At 42.4% G+C, this 18,511-nt stretch overlaps 1 protein-coding gene across 1 annotated transcript; it reads right to left on the minus strand.

The window, feature by feature from the left end:
* Nucleotides 1–16,059: 16,059 nt before the first annotated feature.
* On the minus strand, nucleotides 16,060–18,020 carry fam43a (family with sequence similarity 43 member A). Its single transcript, XM_015970671.3, has 2 exons — nucleotides 17,898–18,020; nucleotides 16,060–17,794 (listed from the first exon to the last, which is right to left on the minus strand). Coding segments are annotated over exons 1-2 (1,068 nt in total). The 5' UTR covers nucleotides 17,899–18,020; the 3' UTR covers nucleotides 16,060–16,727.
* Between the last annotated feature and the right edge of the window lie 491 nt (nucleotides 18,021–18,511).

Genomic DNA, 18,511 nt, shown 5'->3' on the forward strand with positions numbered 1-18,511 from the left:
TTATAGTTCCTGATCTAATTCTCATGAAAACTACAATGTTTGTCATAGAGACAATGAATTAGACAGTGTAAACACATCTGCAGTCAAATATTGTTTTTCATCACTTTGTTTTGAAAAACAAAAAACACACTAAACTAGGCTTTCACCAAATGAACAATTAAAACATTTAACCGCTACAGAAAAAAGAATTGTCTGATTCACTCTCAAAACTAAAGCTACAGAGGACACCCTTATACAAAGCAAAAACTAAATCACATGCATGCACACACACACACACACACATACACACTCAGTATCAGCGAGGCAGGGCTGAAGTACTTCTGTTTCTCTGATTGTGGCAAAAACATTCCTTTAGCTGCACCTGCATTGTGCCTGTTCATGCATTCAAAAGTGTTTGCATAGAAGGAATTGTGTGAGTTTATGTATGTGGTGTCTGAGATTCTTTGTGTGTGTGTGTGTGTGTGTGTGTGCGTGTGTGTGTGTGTGTGTGTGTGTGTGTGTGTGTGTGTGTGTGTGTGTGTGTGTGTGTGCGTGCGTGTGTGCGTGCGTGCGTGCATGCGTGTGTGTGTGTGTGTGTGTGTGTAGGAAAGAGGGGGCAGTTTGTGTGTGTGTGTGTGTGTGTGTGTGTGTGTAGGAAAGAGGGGGCAGTTTGCAGCAGGAGGCGCTAGAATGAAATGAAGGAAATGGGAAGGAAATGACGAAGGCCTTCTCTCTGCAAACCACCACTCTCTCTCTGTCATCCTGTGTGGAAACTTGGACTCACATACGTTACCTGTTTTTGTTGTTGTTGATGGTATTAAAAGACACAGGACAAGAAGAAGGAAGGCTGGGGTTGAGACATTGTTGCATAAAAAGAAGGAAGGAATCAAATCAATTTAAATAGAAAAGGAAAGTTTGAGAGTAAAAAAGGAAGAAACTTTCATAGACAACAATAAACCTTTCTCAAACAAAAAATATGCACATATGACAGTAACAAGAGCCAAATAAACTTACATAACTATTGTTGGATTCCGTCCGTAGCACTAAATGTGCAGCATTTCCAATCTAAACCACGTCTCACTGATTCTTCTTCAGCAGCAGTGGAGCATGATTCACCCGAAAAGGTCGACAAAAACAAGAAAGGAATGCTGAGGGAAGGTGAAAGGTCACTGAAAGAATGTCACTGGCACATTTGTTATAACAACGCTGACTTGAATGCACACGGCCCACTGTATATCCGAGCACCCCTCTTGAATGGAGCGTTTTTCTATTGATTTTATCCGCCTCCACTGTGAGTTTTTGTACCAGCAGATGTTCCCTTCGCCCTTGCTGATGATTCAGACGTGATGTTTCACTTTGTGTTCTGTGTTTTCGGCCCATTTCTGTGATCGCAGGTGCTTTGTTGTCAGTTCTGTGTTTTGTTGCAGATGTCTGCTCTCACGTGTCCTCCTCGCTATTTTGCTTTGGGCGAGGCACATACCAAGTGCTGCAAAGCCTCGGCAACAATAAAAGTGATTTTGTGTCACATGGGAATTTGGCACTAAATGAAAACCCATCAGAGATAAACTAAAAGACTCGAAGCATGAATTGAAAATCTGTTTTGTAAGCGGCAGAAAAACTGGCAGAGAGAAACACAAAAGATTAGGACCTTTCACTTGGTTTGCTTAAAAAACATCCATTTGTTTATGTGTGCTCTAATGTTGCGGTTTAAAAGAAAAACAGTTTCACAGAAAACTTCACACACTTGCTTGTGGTAGTTTCTGTATTTGAAACACTAAAGTCTCCTGTGGCCCTGAGGGGGGAAACTGAAAAATCACCTGCCATAGAACGTCACAGCATAGCAAAAATGTTTCTCACATGATTGATTACATAGACAGTAAAAGATGAGCTGAATAATTATATAGACAATACAGAGAGAATATAGAGAGAATTTCACTGTAAAAAAAATCCCAGTAAGAGTCTAAATTTCAGTCATTTTGGAAAGAAGGTTATACTGAAACATGTTTCATATCCAGCTAGTTGTGGAGATTGTCAGTTTTTCTCCTTTCAAAACAAAGGAAGGAGGGGCGTAACTACTGTTCACATCAGTGAGTGTGTTTACATGCAGCCAGTAACCCTTTTAAAACCCGAATATTCTCAATAACCCGGTTCCGCAGGTCCATGTAAACACCGCCAAAAACCCGGATATGCTCATAACCGGGTTTTTAAAAGCCCGGTTACTACACCTGGGGTAACCCTTTTCTAACCCGAATGTTTGGTCGTGTAAACGCGTATCGGGATATCCCCATCAAAGCGTGTGTTCTGCGCATGCTCTGTTCGCAAGGAACCTTGGTCTTTTGAGTAGCGAGACGTCTTGTATGCGCCAGAACACCGGAAGTAAACAACAAGTTGGGAGCAACATGGCGAGTCGCGGCACAGCACCACACTTTTGGAGTGACGAGGAAACTAAAGCACAAACAAACGCGGTCGCTATCTCTTCCGAACTGGGAAACATGTTGTTGTTTTCACGGATACCGGAACATGTTGCGTCTGGACGTTGTCCATACGTCCTGACACTACCCCAACGTCCGCATTTAAATCAGGTTATGCAAGTTAGGGGTCACTCTTTCTATTTATGCTTGTAAACGGGTTATTCTGATCAACTCAGAAACCCGAATACCGACCTTGACCCGATCATAACCCGGATATTGGCTGCAGGTAAACGTAGTCTGTGAGTGTGGGGTTGCCTTGTCTCCTGCGAGCTAATACTGCAGTGCCGATAATTGTAATTTGCTGGCGGCCGGCTCCAGAGTTATGTTGAGGGTCTGACCTCATGAGGAAATTACTATGCAGTGATTTTCTCCAAAATGACTGTGCTTAAATTGCTCTGAAAAGCAAATAATCACATCAGCGCCAAGAAACTTCATTTCCCATGAGGCTTTGCACACGGAAGCATTGGGTGATGTCACCGCCTAGTACCAGAAACACGTTCTGCGCATGTGCGGGAAGCCGTGGAGCTTTTCCCGCGAACTAAGACCATAAATCTTCAGCAGAGACAAAGAAACCTCGTTCTTTTGCCCAGGATACCTGGCGGTAAGGACACGCTTGTCGAACGCTCCGACAACTTGAGCACGCGGAAGCTCTAAGTGCCCAAGTTGAGCCACGCAACCGCTGGAAACCACTCCACCATCATCAGGACCTGACTGGGAACGAGCGGAGCTCCATTCAGCTCTCAGAGACGCTGTAAGTTGTCAAACTCAGCACAAAAGAAACTTCGTTCTCTTTGTGTCCAGCCCGTGGAGAAACACTCCCGGAGAACGCCAAACAACGGAGAAAGCATCAAACCGACGGATGACGCTGAAAACTGCGGAGAAAACGGAGAACCGTCAAATCAAACAGCTGGGGACGCCTTGCTGCTCTGGTGATCAGGAAACTCATTTTTCTCTCTCCTTTTCTTCTCCCGTTTCCTCTATAGTCCAGAATAAGCAATAAAACCGCGCTATTGCTTAAAAAGTAGCTTCGTGTCTTCCTCTTTCGCTCCCAATTCGTCCTTCGGGTCATTTTGAATAAATAAACTGCTTATTGATCATTGTTTGGTATCTTTAAATGTTTTCTGCTTGGCCACGTGGTTAAACTAAAAGATATTATTCGTGATTAATCCTTTGTGTTGTTTCATGATCCTTTGAAATGTTTTGAGTGAATTTAAGGTTAAGTTACTGATGATTCTAAGTGCCTTGGAAGTTAAAGTGAAAGTTGCCACTCACACTTTAGCCAGACAAAGGGGTCAGCCATCTTGCATACAGACTCCATTTTAGAAACACACACACATACATACACACAAAACACCTTGAACATTATTTTGAATATACATCCTTTTATTATATCACATGGTTATTATTCATTTATGCCACTGTTTATTCATTTGACAAATTGTTAATTAAACGTTATAAAATTCAGATTTTCGTCTCCAGTAGCTTTGTTGTGTCGAAGAGAAGTCTCTGCTCCAAGGATTCTACGAACTTCAAGAAAGACTGATAAGAGTTTTGGATTCAATTTTTCCCCGGTTAAAGGGGAATGGTGCCCCGTATATCTAAGAATATCTTAATTAATTAATAAATCAGTAAATATTTACATATTTACAGAATTTATTGAAGAATCCAAAAGTAAGTTGAAGCTTACTAATTGTTCGCTCCTAATAACCCCAATAGTTGTTTAAAGTGGTTGCAGGAACCAAATTTTACCACAAGATTTCATTTTTACTTCACTTGTACATAGTGCACCTTTAAAGAAAGGTGCACTTTAAACATGAGTTAGAGGAGGACTCAGAGCCCAGAGGGAGAGAGAGAAAGAGAGTGTGTGTGCGTGTGTGTGTGTGTGTGTGGGGGGGGGGGGGTTCGTTGTGTTTTTATTGATTGTGAACTGCTGTTTCATTTTTTTTTATTTACATAGAACAAGAGAAAAATTTTCATCATTAACAACCAAAGTAAATTTAGAAATCATTTTTTCTCGGAAATAATGTAATTGAAACTACACAGTAAAAAATTAAATGTTGAATTTACTTATCCAAGTTGTGTCACCTTGTTCCACTTACAGTAGCCTAGTTGCTTAAATTGAAAGAGAAACATACATAGTTGTACTTTGTTATGTTAAAAATAAATGTGTTTTACATTTAAAGAGCAAGTCACCCCCCTACCAGAGTCTTTCTCCGCCCACATTTCCCGTTTAAAGGTCAACTTTACTTATATTCTAATAAAATTGGTCCCTAGTAGCAATTATTGCCTTGTAAGTCTTCCTCTGGGCATAAAAAGCTCAGATGCACCTCTTTGTGGATGTAGAAGTCAGCTGGAGAAAAAAGTGACAGCAGTCAACAGTAGGATTTGAAGTCTTGTTTCCTGATATTTGGACATTTTGCCTCTGATTGGCAAAAGCAACATGACTCTACCATTGAATCAATTTGCTTTGCAATATTGATGTTTTATGTCCACAAATAAAATAAGCCTGAAGGAGTTCTGGCGTTTTGTGGAGTTGCCACTGCTAACGGTTAGCTTCTACTAGCTGAAACGTGCTTTGCTGTTTCCTGGATGTCAAATCAACAACAACCTTCCCCCATGTGAGTCAAGATAGGTGAGTCCATGAATGTTAAGTGACAGTCTGATGTAGATCTGTAAGGATTTTCTGAACTTACCCTTTTTCTGCCTATTTGCTATCAAACGTTAATGCAGGAAACTGGGGTAGAAGAGGATTGTCACATTCAGCTTTAATGTAGATCTGTAATCAACCGTTTCTCAATGAATCTGCTCTTTTAAAGGAGGCGTTACCTGATAGGCTGATAGGGTGGAGCTGTGGCAGAGACACAGTCCCACTCCCTAACACCCCCATCGCCACCACCACCTGAAGAGGGCGCCACTCTGGCAGCTTTAGGCAAAAATGTATTTAAATAAGATGCATTCAAATGCCAAAATAATGAGTTAATGCTTCTACAGCACTTTTAGACATTTATACAGTCTATCAGCAAAAATAATTTGAGGGTGACTTTCTCTTTAACTAAAAGGTTAAGTGGAACTAGTTGAAATAACTCGGTTAAGTAAATTTAACATTTCAGTGTATTTTAGCTTCACTTGGAAACATTCTGTGTGAGGAAAAGTTGTAGTTTTGATGGTACTGACCTTAGATAAGTAGCACTAGAATAAATGCATTTAACACTGTCCCACTGACAAGATCACAAACGCAGATAATTCCGTGTTTTACCCTTCAAGGGGTCATTTAGTTAAAAGAATGCTGTGCTTCCAGTTAATAAAAATCAAAGTACAGACTTTAATGAAAACTTGCTGCTCTCAGCACATCACTCTTCTGCCGATAAAACCCTGCTGATTTGGTTTTTTGTTCACAGAAACTACAGAAAATAACATGAACAACAAGTTGTGACAACAAATATCTGAGAGACAGTAGAAACTATGAAACACAGACTGTGTTTAGCACCAACAAGGCTGCACTAAAGATCACATTCATGCCCTGCCACTTTAAGGCTCATGTTCAGGTAAGCCAGCAGACACAGCAGACATAGCAACAGCCATGCATGCTTCTTGAGCTGTGTGTGGCTTGTGAAACATGCTAAATCCATGAAGGTAGCATAGTGGGGGGTGGGGTGGGGAGATTATAGAGCAACTATGGAAGTTAAGGTTGCTCTGTTGTCTGCAGCCACTCTTGGTTTGTGTTTTAAGAGGCTTTAACAGGCTTGGAAGAGATGAGCTGCCATCTGGCTAAACCCTGAGGAGCCAGGCACATATGGTTGGTGGGAATGTGTTGACACCACCGATGTGCTTCCTGAAGCGGTTTCAGCATTAAAAAGTGGCAACTCTTAAAATTATCTTTACATATTGGTAATCGCCACCCACAAAGTCAGTCATGGCATCATCGATCATGTGCACTCATTATCTGACTCAGGAAAATCTAATTTGCTGTTGCTTGTGTCTGTTAGTGTGTTTGGCTTGGTTTAATAATTCTCTGGAACAACATAACAGATCTTAATAAAATTCTCAGGAAATCTTCATAGGATATTCATAACCAAATAAACTTTGGACTCAACCCTATTCAAGATGTCAGCTACAGCTGAATGTCGTTAAAAGCCTCAAAAATAGCTCTAACTCAATTTTATACTGAGAAAGAATTTCATATCAGAATCAGAAAGGTTTATTGCCATTGTCAGTGAACAACAATTCACAAACTAGGAACTTGCTTTGGTACTAATGTGCTACATATAACATGAACACACAATAAGAATCAAAATAGAATAAAACTTTCAGCTATAAAAATGGCAGGTAATGGTAACATGGCCGATAACGTGACGATGTGTCGAGTACAGAAGATCAGCATGGTTGCGTGTTTATAAGCTATTCACAAGTCCAACGGCAGATGGAAAGAAGCTGTTCTTGTGGCGGGAGGTTCTGGTCCGGGTGGACCGTAACCTCCTGCCTGAGGGAAGCGGCTCAAAAAGTCTGTGTCCCGGGTGAGAAGGGTCAGCTGCTATCCGACCTGCACGCCCCCGAGTCCTGGAGACGTACAGGTCCTGGAGAGATGGAAGGCTGCAGCTAATCACCTTCTCAGCAGAGCGCACAATGCACTGCAGTCTGTTTTTGTCCCTCACTGTGGCTCCAGCGTACCACACAGCGGTGGAGGAGGTGAGGATGGACTCAATGATGGCCGTGTAAAACTGCACCATCATCTGGGTCGGCAGCTTGGCCTTTTTCAACTGCCGCAGAAAGTACATCCTCTGCTGGGCCTTTTTGATCAGGGAGCTGATGGATGGCTCCCACCTAAGGTCATGTGTGATGGTGGTTCCGAGGAAGTGGAAGGAGTCCACAGTGGTGACGGGGGTGTCCGTCAGGGCGAGGGGGAGAGATGGGGCTGTGACTTTCCTGAAGTCCACAATCATCTCCACTGTCTTCTGAGCATTGAGCTCCAGGTTGTTGCTGCTGCACCAGTACACCAGCCGATCCACCTCCCTCCTGTAAGCAGGCTCATCACCGTCAGAGATGAGCCCGATGAGGGTGGTGTCGTCCGCAAACTTGATCAGTTTAACGGAGTCATGGCTCGAGGAGCAGCAGTTTGTGTGGTTTGGTGGAAGCTAGGAGCTAAAATCACACAAGATTTTGTTATATTGTGTAAACCTAATATTTTTTGCAAAGACTTTACCAAAATGGCTAAAACTTTGCTAACATAAAAGACTCTACAACTCTGGCTTGGAAGGTGATGAACAATGCATTAATCCAACAGAAGCTATGTTTTTAATACTTGTAAATGATAAATGACCCACACTTGTATATTGCCTCTCAGAGTAAGGACTCCAAAGCACGTTACACTACAGTGTATCATTCATCCATTCACACACACATTCACACACTGATTGTGATGAACTACGATGTAGCCACAGCTGCGCTGGGGCGCACTGACAGGGGCGAGGCTGCCGAGCACAGGCGCCACCGGTCCCTCCGACCACAACCAGTGTCTTGCCCAAGGACACAACAGCAGAATTCTCTGTCCGGAGCCGGGATCGAACCTGCAACCTTTCGATTACTGGACAACCCGCTCAACCTGTTGAGCTACTGCTGCCCCAATATAGCTACTTTAGCAATGCCTTTATAGCTACTTGTAGCTATAATGGCATTGATCAAATCATCGGATTACTGGAGAAACATGCATCCACAACATGGTTTCACTCTGGTGTTGTCCTCATTTTGTTTGTTTTACACAAAGCAGTTGAAAATTTCTGATATTTCGGTAAATAACAGTAAAACCTCTGTATTTCCATTACATTACTACAAGTAATCCCACGAGATATTAATACTTGTTAATAACTCGTTGCCACAAGTTATTTTTTTCCTCAGTGTCACCAGATGGGCACCGTACATTTCCCCTTCTCAGGGTGACAAAAGGTTTAAAACTGTTAGATACTGGGAAGAGGCTGAACTGCTCAATAAGTTCCACTAAACCAAATCCAATGGAAACACAAACTGAAAAAATAAAAAACCACTACCATGCTTTTAACCAAGAAATGCTTAAATCACACCAGGTTTTGTGGTACAACTGTGCAAACATTTTTATTACCTGTAATTTTAAGGTGCTTCATCCATCCATTTTAATAATTATTGTCATTTTTGTGAAGCCATCATCTTTTCCAGGTTTCTTATATTTAATCCATATTAAAGTATGAAATTTGATTCTAAGCTATACAGTAAATGTTAATAAAGAGAAAACAAAGAAAAGCCTGAAATTCAGTTAATGTTAGAAAATGTTGTTAAAGGTGTGGCTGACTAAAAAAACCTTTTATAAATGTTTTTTTCTGATTATAATCAGTCAGCTATTCATGCAGCCTGAACATGAAAACAGTCTCCTACACCTGTCTCCTGCATTAGCTTCTGATAGAAAATAGACGTCAAAGCTCTAGAATTTGAAAAGCCTGACAGATCTACGTCACACTGTCTCTTAACGTTCATGGACTCACCCATCTTGACTCACAACAGGACTGTTGTTGGTTCAGCATCCAGCAAACAGCAGTGGACATCTCAGCTAGTTTGGGCAAACCGTTAGCATTAGTAACTCCACTTCATGGCAGAACTCCTAGCTTGTGTTGTTTGTGGCGATGAAACATTCATGTTGCAAGTCAGTGGTAGAGTCACGTTGCTGTTATCCAATCCGGGGTGAGATGTCCAAATATCAGGAAATAAGACTCCAAATTCTGTCGTCTGAAGCTCAGCTCTGATGTTGCAGACTTGACCTGATGAGACAGGGGTTGTGGGCTTTTTTGTGCCCTGAAATTTGTCTGCAAGCCATTCAGTCCTTCTAGAGACCACTGCAAATGTATTGATTAAATGAGTAATACACACCTTTAAAGTCCACATTGGAAATAGGTTAAATACACCACATGCTGAAAAGAATGATATGGAAGGCTGAACTTTTTTGAACTATTTTTTGAGATTGAAACAAATGGATAAAATCAGCAAAAATAAGGCATGTAAAATTGTATTTAATACTGTGAATGAATGTATAGCCTGTAACCAGGTCTTCTATCGATCAGCTTAAAATTGGGCTGCTGGAATAAGATCTGGATGTCATATGATGTCAAAAGGTTACTAACAGTCACAAAGTTGAAGCAAAAGTCCCAATCAGCTCTTGCAGTAATGGTCTGGCTGCAGCACCGTGCCCTGCATAGAACTGATCAATACAGGGAGGTCAGGATGTACCTATCAGTGACAATATCTGTCAGCTGCAGGTCTGTAATCCGATGGAAAAATCTGATTGGATTTGTCGAATCGATGCCATGAACTTCCCAAAACTCACTCTGATGAAATCCCAAAGGTGGATAGAAAGATGGTAGGGGAGAAAATGAGGTTGAAGAGAAAACTTCAAAGCACACAGTGGTCTTTGGAGTTTAAGTTACAAAGTATTGCAAATAAAAATTTCAGGCATTTGAAAAGACAAAGATTTTTTTGCAGCAGCTCAAACAGAAACAAGAGCATCCTATGTCACGATGTGTAAGTCAGGTTGTGTGGTGCCCAAAAAGTAGGCCACAGAACCAGGTGAATAATCTTTAATAAAAGCTTTCACAATGGCTGAAACACCATTAGAGTACACTCTGCTCAGATAGCCTGTCACTCTTACAGGGTCACTTCACGACTCCTCTGTTATTATTCCATTTCCTCTGCGTGAACGGAAAGACCAAAATAACCCGGTGAAATCTGCGTCTCGAAGCCTTTGTGTTTGGAGCAAGTGAGAAACGGGAGCAGCGGAGGATGAATAGGATCTAGAGTTTCAAGTCCTCACGCGGCTCGGTCCATGGATACGGACACAGCTTATTACGCTCTCAGACTGATAGGAAGATAACGGAAAGGTGTCGCGGTTTGATTTGCAGAGAGAATGTTTGTCCTGCAACTCTGTCTGATGCTAAACGTCTGCAAAATGCTCAGCTGATAAAACTTGTAAACTGGCCAGAACTTCTTGGTAACACTTTACAATAAGGGTCAATTTATTAATGTTACTTAGTGCATTATTAAGCATTCATAAACTATTAAATAAAGTATTAACCTCCTAAATATTAATGGTATTAAGTGATACATTACTAAGCAACACCCCTCCAACCCGGCCTTTTATTCCTAACCATAAGGACACTTAATAGTTAATAAAGCAATGTAAATAAAGGCATCTTTTGTTTGTTAATGCTTAATAATGCACTAAGTAACGTTAATAAAGGGACCTTTTGTCACACCCTGTCCTGTCTCCCCATTCTGTTCAGTCATGTGTCTTTGTTAATTGCTCCCACCTGCCTCTCGTTTTCCAATCACCCAAGCTCCCAGCCCTCATGTATTTAAACCCCTTCAGTTCTGTGTCTCTTGTTGGCTCATTGTTTCAGTGTCAGCGTGTTTATTATTAAAGCCTTTAATCGTTCATGTCTGACTGCCCACCTTCTTCACCCGCGTGTGGATCCTCACCTCTGCTTCACACACCAGCACGCCTGACACCTTTATTGTAAAGTGTTACCATCTTCTTTAATGCAGAAATCTTAGCACCATAAGATAAACAGACAATTTTTATTAACAGATTAGATCAAATATACCAACCAAGCATCAATTTATTATGACCCCAGTCTCACCAGAATATGACTTTTCTTAGACATTGAATTTATGGCATTGCATTTTTATTCTGTGAAATTATGTATTTGATTTTTTTAAATTAAAATATGCCAGTGAACATTACATCCACAAAAACCCGACTGCAGGATTTCAGCTTGAAAAATTCTACAAGTGAGGTGACCTCCTGGTGACCTAAGACAAAGTAATCATCACTCCATCGAGTTGACGCCTCACTGATGTCGCATGATCAGATAAATGTAATTTGATTAGCTAAAAGCCACTCGACTCGATCAAGTGACGGTTACTGTGGCTTGAGTCACCAGGAAGTCACCTTAGTTATTGTTGCTATTGAATTTTTACAGATGAACTTTTTAATAATTATTTATTCTGGTGAGACTTTTTTTCTTCCGTACGCTAGGCATGTCACCAACCCATCAAAAGATCAACACACAGAACCAAATATACTCTCTCTGAAGGTTCCCTTAGAACCTGCTAACATGCATGTTTATTTATTTTTTTAACTGTAGGACAAAACTGGAGTTCTTGGAGGTAAAAAACAAAAATGCACTCAAAGAGCGTGCAAACTGCAGACAGAACAGCTCAGGTGAGCCTAGACGATGGCCCTCCTGCTGTGAAGCAGATTAACATCCCATTTTAATCAGAAAGCAGAGCCCTGCAAGTGGAAGAGATTTCAGAACTGATAGGGAAATGGATTTTTAGGAAAGGAACATTCCTGGAAAATGAACAAACAGCAGGAGCTGGAAAGTGAAACATCAGAGGAGTTTGCTTCATCACTTGAGGAGTCTGAAAAAGAGCAGTGATGACATCCATCAGCGATCGAATTGTAATTTATAGTCCTTTTGTGCATTGGAAGTAATTTCTCTCACTTCACTGAGAAGTCATTCAACAATAATCAGAGCTGCAAAGATAGAAAACCTTTTAAACGACAGAGAAATCAGCTGAGAAATAAGCGAGCAGACAGCTGTGAAGCTAAACTTGTTAGAGTTGCATGATGCAAAGGAGCCACATAAAAAAGATAAATGATCAACATTTCAGGCTAAAAATAAATAAGTTTACCACAATTAAATTACCCAAAATATTCCACACATACAGGTGATTTACAGAGATTTTATTTTGTTGGAATCATTTTTTAAAAAGTCAGCACATATTTGTTTTCGCACGTCTTCCCATGAACCTTCCGTAATTCCTCTGAACTTTTCTGAATGTCTGTGCATGCACAGCCCACAGCGACACGTGCACTACTCGTTAATGCCAGCTGTCATATTCAGGCTTGCAATGAATTTTTCTCCCTGTCTTTTTTTACTCACTCAGCTGTCTCCCTGCTGTCACAGGTTGGCTACCCCACCAACAGCATGTGACGCTGTCTGCCTGTAAAGGCCACATCATCTAGAAAACATCCCCCACAACTCCACCAAAAGTCAGCAGCATGTAATTCTATGTTAAGGAGCGTAAAAATGACACACAACAGCAACTTCTGTACTTAACCGTGTGGTGATTACACACCATCGAGGCACAAACTGCAGCGTCAAACCTCCACGTCCTCACCTACCCTCAGCTCTGAGAAACAGTCTACATACAGTCCCTAATTATGAATGAAGGCCATGCTAGAACATGTTGATCTGCGCTACTATTACATGAGATTCGTTTATCTTTTTTCCATCGCTGAGAAAAGGTCACAACACCTCTGTGCTCTGACTCAGCTCCTCTGACGTCTCTCCTGCTGACGGTGAAATCAGACACGGGAACACTGCCGCTGATGGCTCTTGTGCTTTCCCAGCTCCTCTCATGCATCATGGACAACCAGATTTAATGGTTCAAAATGAAGCTGTGCGGCTGCCTGGCTGTAGTGGTGATCTGGTGCAGTGATGGCCTGCGGCGCCATTCAACTAGCAGATAATTAGAAAGCTCGACTCGTCTGCCTCCGTGTCAGGTCAGACTCTGATTGTTAGGCCCTTTTCTGCGGTTTGTCTGTGGAGAGTCGAGTGTGCCTGTTTGTGAATTCAGAGCCACAAATCCACTTCTTTTTATTGCTCTTAATTTTAAAAAAAAGACTGATGGGTAGCCGCTGCTAAAACAACTGAGGCTGCAGTAAAATTCATTAGCTACCCTTTAAAGGGGACGTATTAGCTGTCTTTACAGGACCATAGCGTTTGCAAAACGGGATTTGCCGCGGCTCCCTGGGGAGAATTTTGGCATTTATAGTAGCAAAGCTGAAGCTAGAATAAACTGCCATCAGGCACCTCTCACACCAAGGCGGGATAAAGGGAGGTCGCTGGGCGGCCCCCCCGCATGTAGCGTACAGGGTCGTGCATTCAGCGTCAGACGGAAGACATGTCAGACTGATGAAATTTGTTTTTCAGGACCTTTAGCTTTGATGTGACCTGCTTTTTGTCCCGCTCGACGCCCTGCTCAGCCAGTGTTTTCACCACTCTGCCGAACAGCTGGCTGTCTCTCACCGTCCTCGTGAAAAGGCGACTAATCTGTTCGTCCGCTCGTATGGCCAAAAGTTCCATGGTCTCCGCGTCCGTCCAGTTTGCCATGTCGTAGGTGGTTGAAAGATACTAGTGAGAGGCCATGTTTATCTGTGTTTATATCCCTTCCGGCTGGCACTCGGCGCGCAGTATACGTCACTAACGCGACCACCCTCTTTTGGGGGGGGGGGCTCCCACAGTCGCTCCAAAGGGATTAGCGGGGTTGACACGCGTTTAGCCGTCAGAGGCGAGGGGCTCATACGGCAATATTACTATGAGGCTAAGCGCATCAGAATCGAGTTTTATCACCTTTCCCCTTTGCTCCTTGCCGCATTTATGAGACCCACAAATTCGGATTTATCACTCTGTAATGACGCGATGGTCTGTCTTATAAAAGAGGCTATTGTGACTTTTTAAAGTTATAATAGTTCTATGGTTGATACAAAACATGTTTATAGTTATTTGCACTAAATGCCTCTCACATAAACTGATTTCAGCAGTTTTATTCTTGACATTTTCAGTACTTTCCAGAATGAGTCATTTCAGGGCTCTGTCACTTTAAGGAAACAAGCCGAAGCTGGCCACGCCCACCCCTCTTCCATTAGGCGGCTGAGAAGCTCTGATGTCTGGTAGGAGCTCAGAGTGTCTCCTCTATCAGCAGCTCTCTTGCACGTGAGCGGTGGTTTTGTTTAATTTACCACTTTTGTGACATCACAAATGAGAACATTTTGAAACGGCTTGATTTAGGCACAATATTCTTAAAATCAAAAATTGACAGGAAAGCGATTGGTGGATTTTTTTTTCGCATTGGGAGTGTTTATAGACAATTGAGACCAACATGGCTGCACAAAAGATACAAAATGTGATTTTTGCATAAAAAGAAGAAGAAGAAGAAGAAGAAACAATATTTTCTATAGCACCTCTCAAGATAAAAATCACGAGGCACTTCACAAAAACAAAAAATTTGAAATATGAAAAAGAATTTAGAAAATGATAAAAAAAAATGTGTTCAAAATAAGCAAAAATAGACAATTGTGATTAAAAAATGGGAAAAAAAGAGAGAGCGTGAATAGAAGAGAGGGATACTATAATACTATATGCCTCCTTTAATGTTTGTGCCATTTACTACTTCAGAATTTGAGAATAACGTATTTTAATCCTACACATATCATAATGGACATCAAACTGATTTAAAAGTCAGAGCTTGTGTGGAAAAAATGAAGGTTTATGAAAATATGATGGTCTACCATGAAAGGAAAAAAACACCGTTCAAAAAGTGTTTAATGCTGCTTTCTTGTGATCTTTGAAAGTGCAGGAACCACTGACGTGTGTTTGGGGCTGGCTCGGCTGCACGAGGGGCTGATGGCCAGTTAACCCAGAGAGATTGGACGACCTGGGCTGTTGCTTCTAAGGTGGAACACAACAAAAGGCTGCATGAGAATGTAGGTCAGGAAGAAATATCCATCCATAAAAGCTCTGAGCGGCTTTAAAAGGCATGACGGGCACACAAAAGGTCCGCAGCTCCATCTTTAAGTGGCTGCAGAACTGTCTCTGTTATAAGCACGTTACGATGGACACGTGCCAGTGATGTCAGACAGACTGTATGGTTTGAAACACGACTTCAGGAAGCTGCGGTTGGTGTGAAAGAACCACAAATCATGATGGTGTCTTTTCTCTGCTTCTATTTCTGCTCACTGTAATTATTTCAGAAACCACAGATAAAGTAGTTTTGATGTTTTTCTGGACACTTTTCTCTCTGAAAGAAATACGAGTAGTAAAAACGCAAAGATATACCAGAACCACTGCTCTAATGGCAGCTGCGTAAACAGTTCAAAAAGCCGTGGCAGTCTTATTAAGATAGCTGTCAAAAACTGCAACGAATGCGAGTCTGCTCGGTGTTCTTCTGTGAAAAAGGAAGTGACACGTCGTCCACATTTGGAGCTGCAGAAGTGCTGCCAAAATCGCGAAGTCACGCTCTCTGATGACCACTGTTCACACGAGAGGTGTCTTGAGGACATCTCACGTCAAGAGTCTCAGATCTCAGTCTGAAAGGAGACATTTTTATGTCCAGCTCACATCCAATCCATGCAACGTTTATGATTCTACACTAATATTCGGATCATCTGATGTAAGTATTAATGTTATGTTATTGAGGGAGATAGAAACGCTGTCCACACGAAGGCACCCATGTGATGTTCGAGCACTTTGGCTTGTTCTCATGTGTGACCTGCTTACCCCCGAGGCCAGCTGGACTGAATGGGCCTTCAGTACCTTCCTCGCATTCTGTTCCCTGGAAACAATTTGACTCAAAACAGACAATGACCTATAGGAAAGACTTTTAAAGGAAAAACTAATTTACACCGACACTGATTTATATTCCTGACAAACACACGGTTGTGTTCTTTTATTCAGCAGTGGAAACTAGCTGAGCTCACGCCGGAGATCTCAACCCAAACGTTAAAAATAAGCCTTAAACAACTTTATATACTTTTCTTTTTTATTGAGAATTCCATGAGGTTTACATATCAAACCACATTTGATATTTCTTTTTAAAAAAAATACCATCTATCTTTTTTTCTTCTCAATACATAAAGGTGTTTTTCTTTTGCACAGCAAAGATATGACACTTATGTTCCGGGCAACATACCGACATAACATTATGTACATTGTAGTCAACACGACAGTGCAAAAGTAAGACAAACAAGCAGCCTGTCTCCGAAGAGCCAGGACAGGAAACCTCTGGGTGCTTGTTTAGACCCGCAGAAGCGCCTTAGAACAAAAAGGAAATGCTGTGTTTGGATCAGGATGTGCATGTTTCCGCTGAAAAATGCCATTTCAAGTGTGTGACACACAAAAACCTTAGGTAAACAAATGTGTTGCTACAACAAATCCATTTACATTAAAGAATTAGATTTACTGTAGTGAGTCCTGAGTCACTGGGTTTTGTCTTGGTCGTTTCTCAAATGTGCATTTCCACTTCCCTGTGTCTGTCATTCCTGTTGCCTAGCTGTGTGCAGGAGGAGCTCCAGAATCTTATGATCTCAGTCCTGGAGGCTCAGACCAGACAAACACTCCCAACAGATGAAAACGGTGCATGTGGAGACATTGTAGCTAAAAAAAATCAATTAAAAAAACATTAACATAATTGTCTTTAGGCTATTTCCACCACCTTGATCTCCTCAAGTCCGTTGTTGTGCGCAGGGGGTTCCTGGTTGCTCTCTATGGAGGACTCACTCCCCGTGCTCTCCCCAGAAAGAAGTCTGGTGACTCTGAGGTCAGCTTTCAGAGTCTGCACGTCGTTTCCTATGCTCATCTCTCCCAAATCATTAATAATCTGAGTCAGCTCCTGTTTGCCGTTAACACAATCGCGGTCTGTGTCCAGAATGTCCTCGCACTCAAAGTGCATGGCTTTCTCCTCCTCCTCCTCCCCGACCAAGTCCTCTGTGATGGAGCCCAGCTTGGGTGCGCTCCGGCTGCGCTCCACCGGGGGTTTGTAACAACACTGTCCGTTCAGCAGCTTCCTGAGCGGGACCAGAGGGATGGTGTGCTCCCCTATGAGCTGCTGCTGCTGGTGCCGGGCGTCGTCTCTCCGTTTGAGTCTCTTGAACTCGGACAGCGCCGTGGCTGAGGTCTGGTAGAGCAGCAGCGCCATGGCTTTCGCCTTCTCCGGCTTGGACACCAGCACCGCGTGGCAGCGCAGCATCACGGCTTTGTGCTTCATCTCGTGCCGGTAAATCCAAGCGAAAATCTTGGGCAGCCGCGGATCCGCCACGCAGTAGGTTATCCTGTGCAGCAGGTACAAGTGTCCCGGCCTCCTAGCTTTGTCGTCCACATGCACCATCCGGATGCCCTGCGAGCTCACGGTCAGCCTCATCTTGGTGCCGTTCTTGCCCATCTCGCTCTTGCCCCAGATCTTGCTCACCGCCACGTCCGTGCAGCCGTCCCCTTTGGACTGGATGGTGGTGGCGTTCCCCAGGTAGAGCACCGTGTACGTGGGGTCCTCGCTGGTGATCTTGACCTTTTTCCTCTTGGACTTGAACATGCTGCCCACCCTGTTGAGTGCGCTCTCGGGGCAGGACTTGGCGAACGAGGTGAGCGCAGAGTAGTTGAGACTCACCGCATAGCCCTTCTGCTTGGACTGCTTGTCTTCCTCAATCAGATCAAACTTATTCTTCTTCCAAGGCAGCATTTTACTGACGTTCCCACTCAACAGCAACACTGAGAAAGAAAGAAGAAAACCTTTTAATATCACTAAATCCTAGAGGCGCCCACCGCTTGTCGGGTCATATATGAGCCACAGCTGAAGGCAGAGATACCGTACTTTATTGGTCCATCATTTGAAGAGCTCTAACCCATTGCACTTTCCCAATGCACTGCAGAATCCAGTGTGCCGAGCAGGAGCCAACATCGGAGGTTTTATAGAGGGAGGAACCATAGCTGCGTGACCGGAGAGGTGGGGCTGAACGGGCTGAACCAATATTTGCTGTTTGAGTTGATCTGTATTCAGCTTTCTGTGTTCTGATAATACATTTGTATTATTAAGAACATGTGCTGGTAAGACGGACTTTTCTGAACATTATACAGAACAATTAATAACAAAAAATAATAATTTAGCTTCCACTGTCATAAAACAGGAGAAGGTTGTTATCATCATGGGATTTTAAAAGAAGACATAACATCAAATATACACATAACAAATGGTTCAGAATCAGAAGTTTTTATTGCCATATGTGTGCCAGGTCACAACATTAAGAAATTGCTGCGGTATTTTTGGTGCAGAAGGTAAGATAGAAAAAAAATTATTAAGAGATAAGCAAATATAAGAACTAATAAAACACTCATTATAAAATTATTAATGTAAAAACTGGCAAGAATTGGAGAAGCAGCTATCTACCCCCGTGTAAGTACTAATCTGAGTGTTTGCTGAACGTTTCA

This window comes from Nothobranchius furzeri, chromosome 8 (assembly GCF_043380555.1).
Source record: "Nothobranchius furzeri strain GRZ-AD chromosome 8, NfurGRZ-RIMD1, whole genome shotgun sequence".
Lineage (NCBI taxonomy): Eukaryota > Metazoa > Chordata > Actinopteri > Cyprinodontiformes > Nothobranchiidae > Nothobranchius > Nothobranchius furzeri.